General features: G+C 40.6%; 1 protein-coding gene across 3 annotated transcripts in view; it reads left to right on the top strand.

Moving 5' to 3' along the window:
- ano2b (anoctamin 2b) overlaps positions 1-18477 on the top strand; it is a 76578-nt gene that overhangs the window by 21538 nt on the left and 36563 nt on the right. The window contains exons 7-19 of one of the 3 annotated variants that reach the window (XM_015030575.1): positions 2075-2130; positions 2618-2665; positions 4530-4594; positions 6141-6275; positions 6792-6952; positions 7725-7807; positions 8001-8093; positions 9175-9258; positions 13046-13120; positions 13222-13423; positions 16061-16172; positions 16454-16511; positions 16599-16699. In XM_015030575.1, coding sequence (XP_014886061.1) covers positions 2075-2130; positions 2618-2665; positions 4530-4594; positions 6141-6275; positions 6792-6952; positions 7725-7807; positions 8001-8093; positions 9175-9258; positions 13046-13120; positions 13222-13423; positions 16061-16172; positions 16454-16511; positions 16599-16699 — 1273 coding nt within the window. Of the gene's footprint in view, positions 1-2074; positions 2131-2617; positions 2666-4529; positions 4595-6140; positions 6276-6791; positions 6953-7724; positions 7808-8000; positions 8094-9174; positions 9259-12863; positions 12873-13045; positions 13121-13221; positions 13424-16060; positions 16173-16453; positions 16512-16598; positions 16700-18477 lie in introns of all 3 variants that reach the window. The other 2 variants (XM_015030576.1, XM_015030577.1) reach the window with 2 other exon arrangements.

Below are 18477 nucleotides of genomic sequence, written 5' to 3' on the forward strand. Positions count from 1 at the left end.
TTGTGAAGAAAGATAAAGTCTTAGGTCTTAGGTACCCAAAAGTTGATATTTGAGTAAAACCAAATGAACCCAAAGCAGACAAACTGTCTTGTGATGTCGTTGCATCACAAACTGGGTGTTTAATGTGACAGACCAACGCAACCAGCTCCCCTGCTACTGCATCCCCACATCATGATGCTGCCACCACAATTTTTTCTAAGCAGCTGCACTACAAAATATACAATATTTAGATTCTGATTTTTATTTTACTTTTCACCTCCATCCATCCAGACTTAGTGTATTCAATCTGAAACCAAAATATTCCCTCAGCATGATGCTGCCTCCACCATTTTCACGAAGTCAACTTTCTAATTTTCCCTTGACCTAAAATGCATCTCCTACTTTGTGTTGGTCTGTCGCTTAATACCCTCATGAAGTACCTCAATATATATCCCATTTAGATGCATTTAGAGCTAGGCTAGGCTAATTTAGCTTAGCTTAGCTGGGAATTTTTCTCCCTGAATATTTTCATTGAGACAGTTGCTCACCTCAGTTCTGTTTGACTCTCCACAGAAACACAGCAGCTCACCAGACATTCCACCAATATCAGGACTGAGATAATTATAAATATAATGTTACCTCAGCATTAATGTTTGTTGTTGCTAGCAAGGCAGGAAAAAGCACCGGCTCTCCCCAAAACAGCCGTGCTAGGAAGCGGGTTAGCTGCATGTGTAACATGTACTGTACTTGGCGTTGATGTAGTTTGTGCGAGCCGTGGTTCCTCTGTGGAGATGAGCTGACACCCTTTTCATGTCCAGTGTCCCCCATATGTCTGGTTGGCTGGCCCATGGCAGCAGACGGCCTCAGCCAGCGGGTTCTCACAGGGCTGCAGGGGAGGAACGGTAGAGAAAACAGAGCTTCATCTCTCTCTCTCTGACCTTGCTTTTCCTCTATTCCCTTCATTCCTCAGTGGAGCAACACACACACACCCTGTTGCTCTGCACCATCTCCTCCACAAGTGGGTCACACTTCCTAGGTCAGCTAAAGATTGGAAGCAGGGGCCTCTGGGAGATGTGGTTGTTTCTGTCTGGTTGAGTGTGTTCAAGCGTGAGGATGGGTGTTTCCTGGGTGTGGTGTTTGTTAACCACACAGGTGTTCTCTGCTTTTTAACAAATCCCTTCCACGGACTAATAATGCTCACACTGTCTTTGGACTGCATTGATTTTACTTTGAATTTAGCCTGAGGTATAATGGAATATTAAGATCATATTCTTGTAACAGAACATCTTAGTCAACACCCAGATCTAAACCTTATAAATATGCAGTAAAAAGTGAAAGTATATGTTCTCTTCATATGCCCTTCTGACTCGATCATTTTTTCATGCATCAACTCACAAAAACAAATAAAATACAACAAGTTTTCTTTGTAAGTTCTTCAGAGATTGGAATAAAAAGTTCCTAAATTCAAAAATAAAAACACGTGTCGAACTTGTTGACATAGGTGTCATGAAGTGGTATGGTTGGTGGTGGTGAGGAGAGACGCAGAGAACCCAGGTGTGGAGAAGATGATGAATTTAATGAAGATCTCACAGTCCAGGACAGGCAGCACGTTAGCACACAGCTAATACCGGTAGCGACTGACAAAGACTGACACATGAAACCTCAGGACTATACAGTTCTACTGAGGAAACTGCGAACTGACGTAGGACACGAAGAATGAGGAATGACGCTAACAACGACGAGGATCTGACAAGAGACGGAGACTACAGGTGGACTTAAATACACACGGGGTAATCAAGGGGACGAGACACACCTGGGAGACAAACGGGGAGGACAGGACAGAGACTCACAGGGAACAGCACTACACAGAAAAACTCAAAAATAAACACACAAACACAGATCGTGACAATAGGTTGACCTTTACATTTTAATAATCTGAAAAACTCAAATAACAGAACTGCTTTACTATCTGTTTTTTCCCCTCTGACCAGAGGTCTGAGTTTCTGATTTAAAACCTGCTGCTCCATTTAAAATAAAACGTGTGACATGATGTGACCTGACCTGACCTCACCGATGCCCCTCCTCTCTTTTCCAGGCATCAGCACGTTGATAGCCAAGGGCGTATATGACGCCGCCTTCCCTCTTCATGATGTAAGTGTGAGCCGTGAAGTATTGACTTAAAACTATTTCCTATATCTTGCTGAAAAATTACACGTGATTTAGTTTTCTCTCATTTCAAGCGCACTGAGAGTTGCAGCAGAAACGGCCGGGTGGGATTCTGTGTTTTTGCCGTGAAGGCGGAGGAGATGCAGTTTGTTTCACAGATTATGTCTCATATTAAACTGTCACTATTTCATGGCAGTTTCAACAAGTATGTGAAAAGGATATTATTATAAAAGTCAACATATATTCCAATTTTTTCTTGTAAAATTTGATAATTTCTCCTGATTGCATTTCTTGTAAAATAAACTATCAGTTTACATTTTTTGTATCTGTATTTGACAGATTTCCTTCCTTCATATTGATATTTATTCATGTGGATTTTTTTTCCATTAACAATCATTTGAGCTTTTAAAGTGTGACTAGTTGTTTTTCCTGTGTTCTGGTGTTTCCTCATGTCTGTCCTTTTGCTCCGCAGGGCGACTTTAAGGTCACTGGACACCTGGAGGAGCGCAACGACAGACAGGTGCTGCTCTGCTTTCACACCTCTGCCTTTTCGTTCAGTTTGGTTTAACCCTCCGTTTTCCCTCCTCCTCCCCTGTTCCATCTGCCCTTAAAAGAGATGCTAAACTTCGACGCCGGACGTCGAACGCAACCCCTGGCCGGGGCCCGGGGTCGGGCCGCTTGCAGCTCGAACCCCGAACCCCGGCCCTGCGGATATCTAAGCAACGGAACACACGGGCCTTTCCGAACAATGGCAGTTCTGTTCTCCTTTCGTTCGCATTCGTACGTCGTCCCATCTGCCTAACACCGGCACAGATTGGAGTTTAAGTCGAGCAAACGTTCCTCCCAGGCGGAGCGAGAACGAGAGAGGGAGAGAGAGAGAAACGGTAATCTGTTGACTGAAAGTCCAGACTGGAAATAAACCCCCGGTAAATAAATCTGTCCAAAGTATACCACAACATAACAGAACAAGCAGGGATGGGAATGTAAATTAGGATAAACAAAACCTTTTTCAGTTGCTACACAGGCTTTCATTTCAACCCAGCCGGCGTTATGTCTTAGATTTCTGTTGCGGATTTATAATTTAACATTTATTTAACAATTGAACCACCATATTCTTTTTTGTGCAATAAAGCTGATTGTAAACAATAACGAATGATTAATGTACCTGCTTTTAAAAGCCGTTGACTCATGTATTATAGCATGTTGAGTCAGTATGAATATGATCGTAATTCAGTTTTTTCTCTGTTTTCTGATATTCTGTTCTAATGTTTTCTGTACATGTCACTGCTGAAAATGAGAATTTGTTCTTAATTGACTGACCTGGTTAAAAAAAAACAAATTAAAAAATACAAATGAAGAATAGCCCAGAGAACAGAGATATTTTACATACTAATATACTGCATATTTAAAAAAATGATTAAGACAATCCAATAGATACAGCACAAAAGAAAAGTTATGATCTACTTCATTGATATTTTTGGCCTATGTAGAGAAGAGAACTAACTCTGGTCTTTACTGTTCGAAGGACATGCAACGAGAACTCCAAGCAAATGTCTCAGATTAAATGGCCTAATTAAATCCCAGACCTAAATCCGACTGAGCTTGATCAGTCAAGAAATGTCAGTTTCTTGACTTGAAAAGCGAAAACTCATCAAACACGTTGAATTTGATGAGGCTACTGTAAGAGCTACTGTAAGAGCGGAAATACTAGCAGCAAGAACTATGTCTCCGTGCGTTATTTCTTTTACTTATATATTTAAGAGTTAGCCACCTTTCAATTCTCCAATACTACGAGAAAAATGGCAAAATGTGCAAAAGTCTAATCAGTTCAAGGTTTGCGATGGTGAAAGCCAGAATGTTTCTCCTAGATGCTGCAATAAGGAATAACTTTGCTTATAAAGTGGAAAAATCTGGACTGTTTTCAAACACTTGCATGTCTGATTGGAGGAACGGGTAAGTAATCTCAAACGAAGCACAGTAAAAGCCAAAGTGACAGTAGTTTCACTTCTCTCTGCGTTTCTGGGCATAAACACAAAGCGTTTCTGGAAAGCGCTCCGTGTGCGGTGGATGTTGTCGAACCCGACACCGTGTTTCTGCCGGGCCATCTTCCTCCCACCTTACCGGGTTTCACTCGTCTTCAGGATGGAGTTACTTACACCGCAGCTCCTCCGAGGCTCAGCTCGGCCAATCAGGAGGCGCCTGCCTCCGGATCAGCTGTGCCTCTGGAAAAAAAAAAAATGTTTTTCAACTTTCAACATGACAACACACACCCACATTGACTTGACTCTGAATGTTTTTCTCTCTCTCTCTCACTCTGTCTCTCTCTGTCTCTTTGTGTGTGTGTGCGTGTGTGTGTGTGTGTGTGTGTGTGTGTGCACTGTCAGGTTCTTTTCGAAGAGTGGGCAAGATACTCGGCCTTCTACAAGTACCAGCCCATTGATCTGGTCAGGTAATGTTGCAAAACAGAAGAGCCGGCTACCCCTCTGAACACGGTTCATCTCATAACTACCACCGAATCTACGGTTATAGAAAATACTGCAGTCCGTCAGGTCATATTTAATTATACTCAGAAATGCATAATTAATGTTTTTCTCAACAGCTAGCTATTTGTCATACATTTTGACTTTTCTTTTCAACTGAGTTCAGGTTTGTGACTTATTGCATTTCTATTTATTTCTGAAGCTACAATCTGGAGATCCGTAAAAAAAATGCAGCTAATGGCAATGAGGATATTTCGCATGGGAAGTTCAGAGTTAACAGTCTTTTAAGCGCAAATGTGAGTTTATTAGTCAAACATTTCTCTAGCTGTGTTTCCGTTGACCGTATAATTGCGCAATTTGACATTTTGAAAATAAATCCACTTGATGGAAACGTGCTAATTTCGAAAACACTTGTTTTAAGATCAAAGGTTTTGACTCTAGGATCAGGAGTTTTGTTTGTTTTGGAAATATTGAAATTGGCTTATTTTGCAAAACCGAAATGGAAGCACTTTTCTTCACATCACATAAAAAAAGCGTGGTGCAAACCATGAAGAAGAAGAAGACATTTGGGAGGATGATGGTGTGACATGAATGACTTATTAAACAAAACACAAACAAACTTTAATCGCGTTTCTTATTTAATTGCAACAACGCAATTGTGAATTTGTGGACTTTTCAACATTTGCAGAAAATTGTTAATGTTTTGCACATATTTGTAATGGAAGCACCGTTAATAACAGTCTATGCATTAAGCAGTAGCTTGGAAACCCAACAAACCGGCACCCTACTCTAGGTTTTAAAAGCGCTCTGTTGCTAATCTAGTTCATCTGAAAGACTGATTATTACAAACATTTTGATACAAATTGTTTGGTATATTTAACTTCTGCTCTTGGTCTTGACCAGCAGTGTTGCTCGCATGTGCACTTTTGGAAAAGCATCTACTGATTTAAATGTTGCCAATCTTGAAGACGTCAATACAGACTCCACATCGCACATCATTCTATGTATCTGCATATTAAACACCGACAGACAAAGATCCGACCAGCAAATTCAAACAACATTCCTCCATTAAGTATTGACGGAGAAGTATGAACAGAGTATGATTTATTCTTGATTTGTCCTGCACTGTAGAAAGATGAAACCGTAGACCACCTCCTCGTTTTACTCCTGCTTTTGTTTCATGTAGATATTTTTTCTTTCGCTCCTCTAAACCCCCTGTCTTCCCTGTCCAAAGTGTGAATGTCATTCTCTTCATGTTTTTGAGACGTAGATGAAGCGCTGAGCCTCGTCTCAATAAGCCACCTCTTTGATGAACAGTTTTAACCCAAAAACAGAACGCTCAGGTACTGGGATAATTCTCACCCATGAACTGAGGAAGTCTTTTGGATGAAGGGAAGCAAGAGAAGAAGTTAATTTTCCTTCCATTTAGACAAATAGTCCGCAGTTACATTTTAGGAATGCAGAGATTTGCAAACTCATCCTCGTCTCACGTGAGCCTGTCTTGTTTTTCTGCAGGAAGTACTTTGGAGAGAAGATCGGCCTGTATTTTGCATGGCTTGGTGTTTACACCCAGCTGCTCATCCCGGCCTCCATAGTGGGAATCATCGTGTTTGGATACGGCGTGGCGACGGTGGACACTAACATCCCCAGGTACAACCGGAAACCTCGAGCCGTTCTCTCACAGATTGTAGTCGATCGTGTAAAACGGAGCGGGACGGAGGCTCGCCGTAAAACAATGGAAGAGCCTGAAAATGAGGGATCTCTTTTCAGTGTGTGCTCATGTTCACGAGCCACACTCACACACTCCACTAGACAGGGATTGCCCAGATACCTGCTGTATCTGGCTTTAGTCACGGCCGTGTGGGAGGCACAGAAGGTACGGCTGGCAGTGTGTGCGCGAGTGTCATGGATTCAGCCCACACCGACTATGAATAGGGTCAAAGTACAAAAGCTTGTGTGGTAGTCAGGAGTTAAAAGTCCCATTCATTTCTTGTACGCACATGTAACAGACACGAGCATCTCCTAAAGTCTTTTTTTTTTTTTTTGAATGCGGGGATTGAAATCACGGTTTTGTTTTCATGCTGCGCACAATAAGCGTCGGCACGTCTGTCGGTGGGTTGAAGTTCTCGCCCTTCCTTTCCTCCCTCCGTCTCTCCCTCTTTACAGTTTGGAGATGTGCGACGAGCGTCTCAACTTCACCATGTGTCCGCTATGCGACGGCGCCTGCGACTACTGGCACCTCAGCACGGCCTGCGGCACCGCCAGGGCTTCGCACCTCTTCGATAACCCTGCCACCGTCTTCTTCGCCATCTTCATGTCTCTGTGGGGTGAGGTTTCGGGTTTGCGCCAGTGCATGTGTGTGTGTATGTGTGCGAGAGCGAGACAAAAGAGGACAGGTGGGGTGAGCATGAAGGTGCTCATTAATATCTTACGTCCTCTCTCGCCTCAAGCGGAGGCGGACACTTGTGGCGACAAGCTAAATCGGCACGGGAGTAAAGTTTCAGGAGTTCAACAAAAGAAAAACACACACAGATATTTACACTTACTGTTTGAAAATACACTTTTTAAAAAAATACAGAGGTCAACATAAGCTAAGATTGCTGTCTGAGTGTCGTTATCCTCCATGAAAAACGCTCTGCACTCACAGGGGCTGAAAAGCCACTCAGACAGGAAGAAGCCATGACAGATCTGATGCAAAGCACATATTAGATAAGTTATTTTCTATTTAGCCGGAGTGACTGGAAAAGCTACAGAAAGGTGGTCAACATTTGCAAGAAATAATAAATATCTCTCCATTTAGTATTGAAAATTATGTAAATAATTTTTTTATCTGCCGTTTTTGATTAGAACATAAATAAAAGACAAAAATTTAACATGTTTCATTGTCTTTTGAGTGGTCCGGAAACAAAGATTTTGCTTCAGTGATAATAAAATTAAATCAAAATCTGCCAGAGGTATGAAAACTTTTGGGCTTAAGAAAAAGTTGGGGGTTTTTCTCATATTCTTCTGTTTTTTAGCGGTAAAATCCTGTTTTACGGTTTGTAGACAGCAAAGTTTTTGATAGAATGATTTACTGAACTTTTGTGCGTTTGTGTGCAGCTGTGTTGTTCCTGGAGCACTGGAAACGGCGACAGATCAGCCTGAGTTTCAGCTGGGATCTGACGGGAATCGAGGAGGACGAGGTAAAAAAAAACAAAAAAAACACCAAACCATCTAGAAACTCAGACGTAGATATTTACATACAGATCAGCTCAGATCTACAGGGATAATTGATGAGAACAGGGTGTCATGTGGCTCGTTACTAAGTACTAAATCAGCTGCACAGATGCATCATGGGAATTTTGTTCCATAACCGAGCTCCCGTTTTGTTGTCAGGAACATCCCCGGCCAAAGTATGAGACCATCCTCCTGGAGAAGCGACAGAGGAAGCAGCAGCAGAAGAAGAAGAAGAAAAAGAAAAAGAACGAGGTAGGAACTTTAAAACATGATTGGAAAAGGAATTAATATTTTTTTTACTCATTACAGCCTCTTTTTCTCATGTACTTTATGATAGACACAAACCAGCGCAAAGTGAAAGGAAAATCCTCTGTGATCTCTAGCAGCTCTGAAGTTACACGTTCATTTGCATTGAGTCCCCTTTACTCTGACACCACCAAAAAATATTCCAACCAGTCGCTTTCAAAAAAAGACCAAGCTGGCTTTTTATTATGCTACTTCTCATTCAATACTTTATAAAAATCATCCTTTTGATGCAAATCTTTCAGGTCTGCAGTTTGACTAAACCATTTCTAACAAAAGAATATGTTTTAATGGAAATGTCTTTCCCCTTCATCACAAATACGTTCCAACTTGTCTGCTTGATTTTTGGTTTCCTTACCCTTTAAAGTAAACCTAACTCGAGTGTTAAAGAGGCCAAGCAGCCATATTTAAGGCTCATCATCTATCAGCTAATCAGAAGAGACGTTGGTGTCTTACTCAGGTTGGAGTGATAAGCCCCGCCCACTTTGGAGCGGCTACATATTTGGTGTTTTGGGGAAATTGCAGTCGGTCATTTTACAGTTATGGATTCAACACATTGGAATGACACACAGCTTCTTCTGAACTGTGTGACACTGTGAGAGCTCTGGTGGAGCCAGCTGCACATTGCCTGGAAAAAACAAAAACAAACCATCATCCTCCTACCACTTCCTGTCGTCTTCTTTGTCGTTTCCGACAGCAGTAACATCCGGCTGTTGATCACGTAACTCCTGTGATGTGAAAAAAAATGCGTTTCCATGGGAGTTTTGCAACGTACATCGATTTCGATGCGTTTGAAAAAAACCACCACACCCTAGTGCAAGAACCTTTAATTTGTTTTTGAAGTTGTCGTGTTTCCATTAATCACATTTGTTTTCATAATTACGACTTCTGCACTTCTATAGCTAATGGGTGTGGGTTAGGGTTAGGATGAATAGGGGTTGCCTTGCAGCTCAACCCTGGCCCCACTGGCTGATGCGAAGCCATGTTTATGTGTATGTTTTTGTTTGTGACTCGTCCCTCTGTCTTGAAGCCAGAGAAGCAGGAGGACGGGACAGTGACAGGGAAGGACAGATGGAGACAAAAACTGCTGTCTGCCATGGCTGCAGGAGTACCGGTAACCCTCCCTCTCTCCTCTCCTCTTTTCTCCTTAGCGTGCCTTCCTTCCTTCTTTTCCTCTCCCTTAGTTTCCTTTCCAGCAGGCTGCTGTCTCTCTGTTCTTCTCTTCCTGTCCCATCCTCTGGCTGCTGTGGTTTCAGCACAGAAGGTGCTCAGGTATCTGCTCAGGTATTCGTTTCCTTTTGCTTTCTTCGTTTATTATTTGGTTAACCCATCCTGCTGATGGTCCTAAATTTTCTATTTATCCTTTTGAGTTTTCAAACTTTGTTTTTTTTTATTTTTACTTTTATACAACACATAAGGCAGCACACATGTAGCCTGATGTTGTCAGTTATTGAAGCTACCCACGCTTTGATAACTGCCCACGGATAACTTGCTCACTTAAGAGGCTAAAGACAGTTTAAAATATTAATTCTGTAATCAGAAATCAGAAAACATCTTAATTTGCAAGTCAAAACTGAACAAAAAAAACAATTGAGATTGAAAGTAGGGGTGGGCATTAATCATATTGTATATTGTGGAAATTTATTTTATTAATCAGTAACAGTAACTTCCAGTTAATGTTTCAAAACCCCAAAAAACTCACTGTATTTACATTATCAACAACATTCCAAAATATGATTTAGTACAGTGACTTTGTGTGGGTCAGTGAGAAGATTTACATTTATTTATGTAAGTGGTGTCCTGAAGAAACCTGTTTAAAATTTTAAGCTTTGTTTTTTAAGTGGAATAGTTCTTTTAGTTTTTCAGTCAAGCTTAGCTTCAATTGATGCTAATCGTTTAGCTTCTTTGCCTTTTCAAAGAAGCTAACTTCGGTCGTTTTTCCTTCACTTGAAAAGAAGCTATCAACCTCATCAGTTTGTACCCACTCTAGTTATATTCAGGTAAACTTAAGTCAAAAGAGCTGAATTGACCCAGTTCTGCCATTAGCAACACTTTACAGCGAACCTGTCTATATTTTCTGCTTTTGTTTACTCAGCCTGTGTTTTTTATGGGATGTTCTGAACTAAAAAATGTTGGCAAAGTTCTGATAGAGATTCTGTTAGTATGAAGGTCTGTATTACCTGGGAATAGCTAAACCACAAAACTCATGTTTATTGCTAGCAGTGCTAACTATGCTAATCGAGCTAATCGCTTATACAACCAGCCAGCTGTCAACTAATTTCATTAAATAGGTTAAATTAGACAGTAAAATTAAACAAAGGTTAAAAGTAAACGTAAAATCAAGTGCTAATATAAATTAATTAATGGCAAGAAGGTTAAATCTAATTTTTCTGAATGTTCTTATTGGGACTTAAGTTTTTTTCAAGGGTTATTCAACCTGCCACTTTATGAGCAGTATGTCACCTTACAGCTTGTCAGTCAATGCTCATTTATGGATAAAATAAAATAAAAAAACTGAGAGAGATACAAGACAAAGAAACACAAAACACAAGCGACTGAGAGGCTTGGAGAAGTGGAGGTAGGAAGAAAAACAGAGGGAGAGCGCCTGAGTGGGAGTGATGCATGCTGGGCAGGAAGCCAGGGGTAAGATTAGTGACCGTCACTATGGCGACACACAACTCTCCCTCTCACGCACACTTAGCAGCCCTTGGCTTTATTACCTGAGACACAAAAATTGTGTTATAGGTTCAAACCAAATTAGCTTTCAAAGGTCAGACAGAGCTGCATGTTTCACCGCTTAGTGGAGTCAGTGCAGAACATTTTCAGCACTCGATACAAATAAAGCCAGCCATCTATTTTTGGAGTCAGTCCAATTCATCTAAAGTGAGAATTGTGTTTAGGACAATGGGGCAATTTTTTCACTCCAATTCGCTTTTGCTCATTGAAGTGAGCAGAAGGGATTAAAGTTCACCATTCTAGATTTCCCCGGTGGTTTCAGACCTGATAGTCTGGTGGACTTGAGTTGGGAGCAAAATTGTAACATTTGTTACATCATCAGTTGGTACGTTTCACTTCCACACTTCACTGAATAAAATGAGCCAAACTACTTGAAAAACCTGTTCACCTCCCCATCTGTGGTGGCGCTGCGCAAAGAACTACTGAAGGAAACGACACAAAAACCTCTAAAGAAGACACTGAGCGCAACTTCCTACTTCAGGGAAATGTAAACAAAATGGAGTGGCGTCAGATTTTAGCGCTTGTAGGATTTCTCTTTTGTCTTTGGTAAAACACCACGAGTCATTTCTCCCGCTAGTGCTAGACTTGTTTGTTTATGATTGTATTTACCCAGAATTCACTGTGCCGTAGTCCACTTCCTGCTTTTGGAGCGGTCTCTGGTGGTCTTGGCGTTCACATACGCATTCAAACCACAGCGGAGTTCACTTCAACCGAGCCGAGACCGAGGTTCGTAGGTGTAGAGTTTGCTTTTTTGGCCAACATCAGTTTAATTTATAACTCAAACTCTCTAGATTTTCTTTCTAGTCTTTCGAAATTATGCATCAAAATTTTTATACTCTTAAAAACCAAGCATTTTGATATGCTTTGCTTTGATACACTTGTGAGAGTGGCTATTGGTTCAACATTTGACATGCAGGAGTGGAAGATGAACCAAATCTGCCCAAAAACACCAAAAAAAAATAAATAAATAAATAAAAATAAATAAATAAATAAATAAATAAATTTTAAAAAATCCTCAATTTCTGTTAGGTCTCAGGATGAAATAAAGCAATTATTTAGTGTTTACATGATAAACAAAATGTTTATTTTGACTTCCTGTTTTGCATAAATGGGAGCGTAGGAGCAGGCTGCTCAGAAAGAGACAGAAAATAAAAACCTGTCACTGGGTCTCCGTCATGAGAGCTTTGTCGGGCTCTCCTCAGTGGACTCCACAAGCCAAATATAACGCCTGACCTAATTTACTACCTCCTCCGCTGATGGCTGTCCCCACACACACGCACACACACACACAGACACGCACGCACGCACACACACACGCACGCACACACACACACACACACACACGCACACACACTCGGACTATAACTTTGTCTTTCCACGTCCCCCTCTCTTGACTTTGTCCTCTTGTTCCAGCTTCTCTTGGTTGTGATTTGCTGATAAAAAAAATCAAAAGCTTGAACTTCCGGTTTCCATTCAAATTCAATGTAGCTGTTTAAGTCCATGTGAGGATGTTCTCTTCTGAGTGCAGTCCAGGCAGCTCGAATTGCTGGTTGCACTGTTCCTTTACCTTCACTAGATGGCAGCGTTGCTTTAGGACTGATCACCACTTGCTTGCTGTTCCTGCTTATTCAAAATATGTGACATTACTCCATGATGTGAATCAGGTCAGATAAGTTGAGATGACTTGAAACAAATTATGACTTTTTTTTGTTTGTTTTTAAGAAATTATCCCACATTCCTCCAAATATGAGTACTATGAGAACATTCTGTATTAAAGTAATGGCAATAGAGGCTCAATTGAGACTTTTCTCTCCTGTTTCTGTCATTTTTTTCCTCATTATCTCTTTTGAAGTTATTTTTTATTAGAGATGCGTCTTTATTTAGTTCTATTTTCACCATAACTCTAGTAAGTACATTTTATTTACACCCCTTGACCTTTCTTCCATCCTTCCTTTACCTTCCGCTTATCTGGCGCCGATTCAGCAAATAGAGGTATGCACGTGTTTGTCTGATTCTTCTTCACTTAAGCTGTTTTTTTTGGGGTCTTTTTTTTTCTTCACTCCAGATCTTCCAATGAAGTTGAACAACCTTGACCTATTGCTTGGCAAACTGGGAACTCTCTCACTCTTTTCTCTCCTCTGTTTCCCTCTCGTCTTTTCAATCAGACGGTCGCCGAGAAGTTGACGTGGAAAGACCGTCTCCCTGGATACTTCATGAACATTTCCTCTATCCTTTTCATGGCAAGTCGAGTACAAGTGCTGTGCTTTATACAATACACTTCCTTGATATTTACCATACCTTAACTAATTGTCAAAGCATTTTCTTCTCACTTTGCTGCCAGTTTGGACTGACGTTTTCAGCGGTTTTCGGCGTAATCATCTACCGCATCACGATCTCAGCCTTGATGGCGATGAGTCCAGACCCCGAGACCAAGTCCAATGTCCGGGTGACCGTGACGGCCACCGCTGTCATCATCAACCTCGTGGTCATCCTGATCCTGGATGAAATCTACGGCACCGTGGCACTGTGGCTGACGGAGCTAGGTACAGAAAGACCCACTGACCTCTCATCTAAAGCCGTTTTCATTGGTGTAGATTCTCAGTTATGCAGGACACGAAAATCCTACATGTTTAAAATCAGGGCGACTCAGAACAATCACACAAAAATGGCTGTCTAAGTAGAGCTTTACAGCTTTCCATATGCTCTATTTGATATATACATATATATGTGTAAAACCTGAACATAAAAAATCCTCAGTTTATTTTGAATGTAATGGGCACGGTCACAGAAAAAAACGGGAGGGGAAAAATTGAGAAAGGTGGAGAAAAAGGTTTAAAGGGAATGAAGGAGATGAGAGTAGAGGACAAAACAAGAAAACACTGTATAAGTCTGCTTCTACACCTGCAGAAAGAGAGAAGAAACCACACAAAAGGACAGAGAACCGTGAAACCACAACAACAAACATCATGCGCTTTTATAACAATGATAACATCACTGAAAAGTACACAGTACTTGTTAACAGTGGCGCAACTGCACATTATTCAGGTGGATGCGAAAACATAAATCAGCGCCTGCCCGTCCCCCGAGGGAAGGACCGTCAGGGTGAAGGAGCGATTCTCACATCACACCCCCCGAGGCGACGCTACGTGAAGTGTAAAAATCGATACATTTACCTCGTTATGTGCGAGACGTGAAGGAGCGTGAGGCGCGCTGAAGTGTATGGAAAACATAATCGGCGCGCCGCCCCCTCCAGACGGGGTTTTGGCGCCCCCTCTGGTGCTGCGCCCCTATGCGTTGCATACGCTCCATACCCACTTTTTGCACCTCTGCTTGTTAAAACAAGATGTATATGGTGGCAACTGCAGCCCAACGTAGATTTGATCTGTTTAGATTCTGTCTTATCTCCGACTTTTCTTCTGACTCCCATCTGCACATTTACATCTTTTAAAAATATATTATCTTCATAAACAAACTGCAAACAGGAATGAAAAATATTGATGCTAAAAATAGAGCAAACTTGGACTAGTAAACAAGCCCTACATTTTCTTCCAAAGACGCACACAAACCAGATGTGTATAGAGAAAATGCGTCCAAACTTATAATGTAATTCTTCAAGAAATTTCAAAAATACGGTGCTGTGAAAAACAATTTCTCTTAAACATCTGCTTTTGTTTTTGGTGAGATCATTCAACACGTATTAATAATAGTCGAAATCTACGTAAAACAAAAGAAATGCAATTTGAAATTATGATTTAATTTACATATTTACTGCAAAACAATTTCACGTAAGCAATAGAAAAGAATACAAGTCAAACATGTATTATCCTAGCTCTGTCAGTTATAGAAACAGTGTAAAATGATTACATACAAACTTTTTCCACTTGGTGAAGATGTACAATGGTTTGATATTTATTGCCCAGAAATGTTACAACAATGACTAACTGAAACACAAGTTTGATTACTTTTTCTGTCAAATATGTAGCCTGCTCACGGTCTACTGCTATGACTCCAAAAAAAAAAACAATGTCAGGAGGTCAGTTGGTTATTTTTAGGGATTCTCCAATATGAAAATCTGGTCTGATATCCATATCTGATTTTAATATTGCTGTTATGGCCGATAACCAGTATTTACCAATATCATATATCGATATGATTTACCTTTTGACGCCTTAAAAACTTGACCACACTGCTGACTTAAGCTGAATTTTATTTATCGGGCTGATACAGATATGTATCAGCCAATAACGATGTTGGTGCCAATACATCTGATATATTGCATATTTTTAGTTGTTTTTACTTGACTAGGAGGCATACTTGGCACAAACGGGAATCAGAATCAAAATAAATATTAGGGCATGATGCAAAATTTTCAGGAAATAACACAATTTAATTAACTTATGCCTGGGTCAGTTTTACTGCTGCTGATTGCAGTAATTCTTGAAATGACTTGTCTACAGAGACTAATAAACTGATGCTTCGTTATTTAAGGGTAAAAAATTTAAGTTTGAAGGGATGGCCAACTGAACTTGAGCCGCAGAGGGACTAGTTAAAAAAATCTTAACACACACACACACACTCCGATGTTTTTAAACATTTGTTTTACACAATGAGCATGTGTCTGCATATTTGAGAAAAATGTAGATTTTTCCCCTCCTCTTCTTCTTCTTGGACAGTGTGATAAAACTTTGATGTTTTCATGCTCCAGCTCTCTCATCCGTCGTCCCCAGAGGTTTCTACGACATTCACATCTATATTCCCAACCCCAGAAATAGAGGCAGAATTCAGATGTGTAAAGAGGGAGTGTGTGTGTGTGTGTGTGTGTGTGTAATCAAAAAGACAAGGGCCAGTACACTAACCTACTTTCACTGATGTGTGTGCTGCTAAGAAAAGTATTTTTCCATTTACAGATTCTTTCAGTTTTTACTTATGTTTTATTATATTTTAACGTTTTAAATCATCAGACAAAATTATGATTAACCGCATTGTATGACTCAGTTTCTGCCCTGATGACAGCCAGACTGGTAGAATGGAGAAATCTCTTAAATGGAACCTGTCTGACATCTTGACATAGGATTTGGGGTTAAGTTTTATCTTCAAAAGCCAATGTGCATATTAAAGTACTGTCCTCTTAAAACTTTACGTAAACAGTAATATTAACTTTTTTTTTTTTTTTTTTTCAGAGATTCCTAAAACGGAAACCAACTTCGAAGAGCGTCTCATCCTTAAGGCCTTCCTGCTCAAGTTTATGAATGCATACGCTCCCATATTTTACGTGGCTTTCTTCAAGGGACGGTAAGATTCGAGTCCTCGTATGCATGTTCCTGTGTGTAGTTTGACATGATGTTGAGCTGTGGGAACCGTGTATTCACGCAAAAACATAAATTATTAATGAAGAAAAAAGAGGCCTGTCGTTGATTTTTAAAGATTTATGTTATGCCAAGAAGAGTCTGTTCTTAAACAAGAAATATGTTTTTATTTCATCTGCATATAAAAGAAATTATTAATTAATTTTGGTAAAACAAAAAAATATATATATATACCCCATGAATGTTACCTTTTGTTTGCTCTTGTAGGTTTGCGGGTCGACCTGGAAGTTATGTGTACGTCTTCAATGATTATCGCATGGAGGAGGTTTGTTTCTGTAAAACCTTAGCTAAGAAGGTCAAGTATACGAGGATCCTGCACGGCTCTGGAACTGACCCTCTGTGTTTCCCTTAGTGCGCACCAGGAGGCTGCCTCATCGAGTTGTGCGTTCAGCTCAGCATCATCATGCTGGGCAAGCAGCTGATCCAAAACAACATCTTCGAAATCGGGATCCCGTGAGTCGACCGCTTTCTCTTTGCTTTCTGTGGCATAGTTGGACCTGAGACTTAGACGCCTGACGGTCTAAACCAGCCCAAAGGGCAGCTGTGAGATGAAACCTTTGCAGAAATTTTCGTCTTTACAACTTCAAATTTCAATGCATTTTATTGCGAAGTAGTGCATAATTTTTAAATGTAAGGAAAGTGATCCAGCCATCCATCTGCTTTTTGGAGTATGCATTTGCAAAGTGGCTCAAACTTTGTCAGCTTGAATGAAGGCAGTGTGTGAACAACAGTTTCCAAGTTCTTCCACATATTCTCAGTTGGATTTAGGTCTGTACTTTGACTGCAACCATTCCAACACATGACAATACTTTGACTTAAAGCACTAAACTGAAGCGGTGTGTGTTTAGGATCCTGTTGTTTGTTCTGCTTGAAGGGATTTTTCTATTTAAGTTTTTTCCAGGATTCCACTGTATGTAGATCTTCCTATTAAATCTAAACATCTTTTGTGGCTGCAGATGGAAAGCATCCCCCCAAGCTGCCACATCATGCTACTCTCAGGGTTGCATGTTGAGGCTGCTGTGTATTTTCAGCTTTTTTTCTGCAAACAGGATGTAATATAGTGTTCTTTCAATGACGGCTTTCATCTGGCCGCTCTTAAAAGTAAATCATCTGAATTTCAGTTGCGTAGTCATATTGACCTTTTGGCCCAGAAGGTAAATCCCCATACACCAAAACATATTCCGATGGACGACTTGGGGTTCAGTGTCTTGCCAACAATCTGGACTTGAACTCAAAAATCTTCCAACTTTTTTCCAATTGAGACAGAAGAACTCAGCTCCTCTACGAACATTAGATTCCAATACTTGTTCTATGAAAGGAGAAGATGGAGCAGCTCCGTACCTTTGGCCTCTTGGCTGCTTTCCTGAAGGTAGTTTGTTGCACATTGTTTTATTTTGTGGTATTCAGAGTAAAATTGTGTTTCTGACTGCAGCACAACAATGTCTCTGTTGTTTTTCTGTGTTTACCATGAAGCTCCCACTCACTCACCCTTGCTCGATCGCAATACTGCGCAAGATTCCTTCTAATAACATTTCCTCTGGGTCAGAACGGAGGTGCACCATTTAGTCTAATTATAGCTCAGTTTTTACAAGCAGATCCAAAGGGTCAGAGGTCAGCTCTGTTTATATCAGCACCTGGCCTGAGGCAGCGTTGTTACTGTTGCTATAAGCACAGCTTAACCCTGCGACCTGTTTGATTGGCCTCATCAAAGGTTCTAGTATGCGTGGTCAATGTTCCGTGACGCACGCAACACAACTTACTACGTTCCGTCAAGTGGTCTGCGTCACATTCATACGCTTCAAAGTTTTCACGCCTGGTAGGAAGCCAGTGGTTTACTGAGGAACTCAACATCAGAGGTCTGGTTTAAGAGGAATTCAGGGGTTACAGTTAAGCTACTCAGCAAGCATGTGAAGTCATGGCCAAATGTTTTCAGACTGACAGATGTGTCCTCTGGCTATAAAACTTTTAAAATCTTTTGTTTTATTCTAGAGTATTTACTGGGATGTTGTCCAGAACTTTCATTTTACTCAGATTGCTTTACATCGTCTCCACCAAATTCTATTTAATGGTGGTCACTTCCTATCTGATAAGAGCTTGGACTTGAACACAGTATCTTGACCACTTGAACCGACATGTTGTGATGTATAAACACTTGGGGTTTGGGAAACTTCCTAACCAAAGATCCAAAATTTAAAAGTTCCAATATTTGAGCCATTGATGAAAGCTCCACA

The sequence above is a fragment of the Poecilia latipinna genome, unplaced genomic scaffold (genome assembly GCF_001443285.1).
Source record: "Poecilia latipinna isolate Pla-1442-1.1 unplaced genomic scaffold, P_latipinna-1.0 Scaffold186, whole genome shotgun sequence".
Lineage (NCBI taxonomy): Eukaryota > Metazoa > Chordata > Actinopteri > Cyprinodontiformes > Poeciliidae > Poecilia > Poecilia latipinna.